At 40.9% G+C, this 6,000-nt stretch overlaps 1 protein-coding gene across 1 annotated transcript in view; it reads left to right on the top strand.

The window, feature by feature from the left end:
* Positions 1-5,363: 5,363 nt before the first annotated feature.
* Positions 5,364-6,000, top strand: part of LOC131239952 (protein Iojap-related, mitochondrial) — a 43,675-nt gene continuing 43,038 nt past the window's right edge. Inside the window, exon 1 of the mRNA XM_058237908.1 lies at positions 5,364-5,786. Within this exon, the coding sequence (XP_058093891.1) occupies positions 5,391-5,786 (396 nt within the window). The 5' untranslated portion in view covers positions 5,364-5,390. The remainder of the gene's footprint in view (positions 5,787-6,000) is intronic.

Raw genomic sequence — 6,000 nt, 5'->3', positions numbered from 1 at the left:
GATATGGTTTCGAGTTCCATCTCGCGTATATTCACGCTTTCCGGGTCCTATGAGTGTGGAATACGCCGAATTATCGTTTAAACCCGTCGATTGATAGCCTAGAAAGGAATTGGAATCGTCTCACATGATCACAAGTGCATACTTCAACTGTCAGTTTCACTCGTCGGCGAAACTTGAGATTCTAATGTGGTTTCTAGATTTCATCGCCCCCTCCTAAGTCAAAGTGCATTAGAATACGTTGTGTTACAATAACCCAGGTCCAGTTTAATCCAAATCATGCTCTGATACCTTCGTGTAACGCCCTGAAATTCGGGGGTTGAGCAAAGCTCTACTCCCGAGTTCCAACGCATCACTTATGCAACATGGATAATGATGTTTAGATGTCGTCCATTAGCAATGCAGTAAACATGAGCGAGATTATACTAAAATAGCATATCATACTCCAGAGTTAATATAATTTGGCAAGCGAAAGACTGAAATATATCCATTTATCTATGAAAACGTTTCACAAATTCGGAGTATGAGTATGAAACCGGGCTATATAATATATATATACATGTGTTGTTTCTAGCCATATAAATGCGAAAAGCAAATGTGTTCAACTAAACAAGTATCCTAGTAGTCCCTGCGCATCGGTATGAGATCTACATAGATCCGCCCGATAGTTAAACGTTGGAGAACTCTTCCTCCTTGCCTACGAAGTCCAACTCTCCTGTATAAAACTCGTCATCACCTGCATCTAAACCAGAGTCTGGGTGATGTTTAAAACACCGTCCCTGGTGGGAATGAGTAACTAATTCAGTGGAACTATAAAGTAAAGGTTAACATGTTATCAATTCAGTCAAGCAGTAATGATAAAGCAATACAACAATCATGTCCTAAGTACCCTTGTTAATGCAGGGATGATATGTTATAATGATGCATGCCCTTGCCTACACTCCCTCAGCGACATCATCTCACAGTCGCGCATGCAATACTCCCGCGGTGCACAACTCCATCGCAAAAGGCACATGCAATGCGGTGCATGTGCGTATTAACCAAGTTCTTAATTAGACATATTCATATAGAAGGTTTAGGAAGCTAAGGTACCCCCCTTTATATCATTTATCCAACCAATGATCCATCTAGGGTCGTCAATCATAATTAATCACATACGATAGGCAAGTTCGAGAGTTTACACTCTATGTCGCTATGAGAGGCTCGTCACTGTCAGCGTAGGCCTATTTTGTACTCGAGGTCACACCACCAATGCCCTACCAACTGGCAGTCTATTTTCGAAGGCTCGTCACCAACCCTTACTGGGGACCACAACCAGGCTGCGCCGGGGTAGGCCGACAGCTCGAATGCAGCATGTGGAGACGTGTGATAATCATATAGGCATTTAACAAACAATCCAAGTACAACACTCATTTGAGCATTTTATCAACATATTGAACATGCTACCGAATATTTCAATTCATCCATAAATTGCATAGTTGAAATTAAGATTACATGAAGAAAATTATACATATACATAAGATAATTGAGAATTCTATCTCAACACCTTTATTAAATACAATTCACAAACAATATCTCATTCAGGCATTTTATTAAACACGTAGCTTACACATTACCAAATACATAAATTAGATTAGTTATGACGTGAACTATAACAATTTCCTACACAACATAGGCTATAACACATATAACAAACATCGATCTTAGATTAGAAATTATGACAAGCACAATTCACCATTTCATGTTCAGTCAAACATTTCAACAAACACATGGAATGCATTTTATATTATACATAGACTAAATTAGTTACGACATGCATTATGGAAAGTCCTGTCACAAAGAGATTGTCATACATACAATAAACATGAATCCTAAGTTAATAGTCATGGCAAGCTCAAATCGTGATTTCATATTCATTCAAACATTTCAACAAACACATGAAATGCATTTTGTATACAACCTAGTTTACACATATATGATATAGTGAAAACGTCGTAACTAAGATCATATGGCAGCAATCAAGTCAGACATAAATCATTAGTTGACATTGAAAGCCTTGAAAACCATAACTTAAACATTTATAGTTTGCACCTTTCGCCGGTATGCCGATTACGAACTCGGTTCGAACCCTACATCTTTGTCTACGGCACAACGGCTACCTAAATCACGAAAGAGGTTAGCAATTTCGCTGATTCTTCTACTTGAATTCCTAAAACGAGATTAGGGTTAGGATTCCTTACCCAAATCGAAGTTCGAGACGATCATGAAGCGATGTGGAAGGGTGAATCGAGGCGTGGAGTTGTGGGAGAGAATCCCAGCAACAATCTCCCACTCTTTCTCTTCTCTCCTCACACTTTTCTCCTCTTTTCTCTCTTCTCTCTCCTAGGGTTTGGAGCAAATTCGTATGTGAGAGAGAAATGGTTGGTTAAGGGTCTTATATAGGCCCAGAACTGGTTCGAATGGCCCCAGGGCCATGGTATACTTAGGTTATAGCCAAAGGGAGTCTGTTTCTAATAAACAGGGCTCATCTGGAGGTCCATTACTCACCTACGGTGTAGGGTAAGTTCCCTGGCAATAGATTTAGGGCAGGTTAAGATTTTGGTCCGATCGGATTTGTGGATCGACCGTGGAGGACCAGTTTCAGTTCAACGGCTATCGTCGCTCGATCAGGGCCACAAGTACACTGACCTGTGTAAGGAAATTTTCCTGATCCAAGGGTGTAGTTGGGTCAGAATCTGACGGTCTGAAACCTTAAATTTGGCCCGTAAGCGAATGACCAAAATCACTCAAATCTGAGTTCATTTTCTAAAGATATTCGCATTTCCCACACACTTCGTTTCGGGCTCAAGTTGTGCGTTTTTAGATACTATTTGGATTCGATTCCCGCGATAGTTGTCAAGCCTAGTAAGGTGGTCATAAATTTATAGTTTCGCGGTCATCGGACTTTCGACACGTGGTTTAGGTCTAATACGGAGTTCCAATGTGCTCCTGTGAGCAACTGGGTTTTGAGATTGCTCCTAGGTTTTTAAGTAATGTTGAATTAACGATTTTAATGGTTTTGAGTCTTGTAGTTTGTATAGAAAGTGGTTCAAGCCAAATCCATCGATTGTTTAGTTTAGTACTTAACTACGTGTCGCCCAATTACGACAGACTAGGTTGCTCTATCAAAATCACCTATTTATTTTGTCAGATTCCATAAGACTAATGGCCCAAAACCCATTTTTATTTATATATTTACTATTATAGTAAATTTATGTTTAAATATTATTCTCTATCATTTAAATGTTAGGATTAACGTCTACTATGAAAGTACTTAGAAAAATGTGAAGAATAAGGTGGTGAAAGGTGAGATTTGTGAAGGAAATGGGTTGAAAATGGATTTTTAACTTTGGGATTGAGTTCTAAGAAGTCAATAAAGTGTTATGATCGATCCATTACCTAAGGACGTCTAACTCCAGGTTGGCAAAAATCTAGGACATTACATCTAACTATCAAGTGGACCGCATGAAATGTTTAACGGTGAAAATCATTATCTCTGCTGCTATTTGTGGTGTGGTCCAGATGATCTTTGGATATTATTTATTTTTTGGATAATGCACTATAATGATATCTAAAATTATATGAACGGTATAGATATAATAAATACATCACTGTGGGGCCCATATAACGTTGATCTCCTTTGAACCGTTCGTACAACTCGGAGCTCGAGGAGAGTTAGTACTCGTCTTTCACTAAAATCTTGCTGAAATCCTGACAACTACAGCTATAGCTACACCGTACACGTACCTATAACTCTACAACAACTCGGTGCTCTGTGAGCCCCACCATGATGTATGTGTTTCATCCATTCCGTCCATTTATTTGTCCATATCATTTTAACATAAGAAACTAAAAATTAGGTATATCCCAATATTAAGTGGACCACATTAAAGGAAATAATGTTCAATAAGCGTCGATCATTAAAAACTTTTTAGGGGCCATAAAAGTTTTGAATAAAGCTGATCTTTGTTTATTCCCTTCATCTAGGCTTGCATGACCTAATCAACAGATTGGATGTCAAATAAACAGTACAGTGGGCATTAGGTGGATTTTAATGATGGATATCCAATCACTATTGTTTTCCTGTGGTGTGATCGACTTGAGATTTATATCCATCTCATTTTTGGGATCAAGACCTAAAATGATCTTAAAAAATGGATGAACGGAATGGATGAAACATATATATCATGGTGGGGCCCACATAGCACTCACCACCAGCAACGGAGCTGGTGGCAGGGGGAGTAGCCAATCCGTTCCGTCTGAATACAGGTCTCTTTCTCATGAAAGCTCTCTCTCAGGAAAGCTCCGGTCTCTCTCTCATGAAAGCGCTCTCTCTCTCAGGAAAGCTCCGTCTCTCTTTCACGAAAGCTCCGTCTCTCGTTAAAGCTCTCTCTTATTGAAAATGAAAGCTCTCTCTCTCTCTCTCTCTCTCTCTCTCTCTCTCTTACCGAATGTGATAATACGACTGTATGATATCATCGTCCATGTGAATGCACGTGGTTTATCCACTCTAGATCGGATCGGGTCGGCTCGGATCTATTCGGATCAGGTTTCAGATCGAATTGGTTCAGATTGACCACGATCTGAACTCGATCTGAAAAACATTCGGATTTGAATGACCCAGCTCGATCCGCGCCGATCCAGGCCATCGGTTCGGATTAGATCGGGTCGGGTCGAGTCGAATCCACCGGATCGGGTCAGATATGCTTAGCTCTAGCTATATAGCTACTATTGGTACGTGTCGTGCGAAGACGAGCACTTATGCTCCTCAAGCTCCGAGTTTACGAACGGTTCAAAGGAGATCAAAGTTACATGGCCCCACAGTGATGTATTTATTATATCTACACCGTTCATCTATTTTTAGATATCATTTTAGAGCATTATCCAAAAAATGAATTATATCCAAAGATCATCTGGACCACACCACAAATAGCAGCGGAGATAATGATTTTCACTGTTAAAAAATTCATAGGGCCCACCATAAGGTTTATTTTCCATCCAATCTGCTCATAAGTTCACAAATACCTGAATTAAGAGGAAAAACAAATTTCATATTGATCGAAAACTTCAATGACCCTAAAAAGGGTTTCAATGGAAGACGTTCAATCCCTCACTACTTTTTGCAGTGTGGTCCACTTGATTGTTAGATCTATCTTATTTTTAGTCTCAAGCTTTAAGACGAGCTCGTCAAATGGATGGACGGCTTGGATATAACACATACCTCGTGATCAGAACCACATAACTTGCTGACGTCAATACAGCAGCTATATAGCTGATGTGTGAGGTACACCAGCCAATCCGCTTCCCCAAAAATCAACACATCAGGACACGCTGATGAACGGCTAATCGCCACGATGGCTCGTTATGGCCAAGCACGGTTGGCATTTCTTCAAGTACGAGAACGTTTCTTCATCAGAGCCCAGAAGAGAATCCTAAATCCGCCCCAACCCGACGGAGCACTCATGCTGGCGGCAGCTTTATCAAGATCTCGAGTCATTCTTCCCGTGCAACGCTCATGGAAGATAGGGTTCCATGGCATCATCCATCGACACGTGTCTTCATCCTGGCCGTCGGATAAGCCAGGGTTCCTGGAGTTGCAGGAAGTGGAGAAGGTACTGAGCGACGTGAAAGCTGACAACGTGAAGGTGATTCCGGTTAAAAGTCAATGCGACTGGACGGATTTCATGGTCATCGCCACCGGCAGATCCACGTGGCATGTCAGGAACATTGCTCAAGCCCTAATTCACAAGGCAGGTTCGTCTCCCCCCTCTCTCTCTGTTTTCTGCGGCTGTGATGATGCTGTTTTTGGTTCGAGCTCTGGCCGAGTTAATGATGTGTTTTTACCCGCGCCAGCATTTGATGCCAGTGGGCCCCCTTATTTGTTGATCCAGACCGTTCATCTTGTGATCCTAGTTGTGGATCCGGGATGGGTCGAAAATCTCACCGAAAATTATATATTTGAAA

The sequence above is a fragment of the Magnolia sinica genome, chromosome 3 (genome assembly GCF_029962835.1).
Source record: "Magnolia sinica isolate HGM2019 chromosome 3, MsV1, whole genome shotgun sequence".
In the NCBI taxonomy this organism is placed as follows: domain Eukaryota; kingdom Viridiplantae; phylum Streptophyta; class Magnoliopsida; order Magnoliales; family Magnoliaceae; genus Magnolia; species Magnolia sinica.
This window is presented reverse-complemented; position numbering and strand designations above follow the sequence as displayed.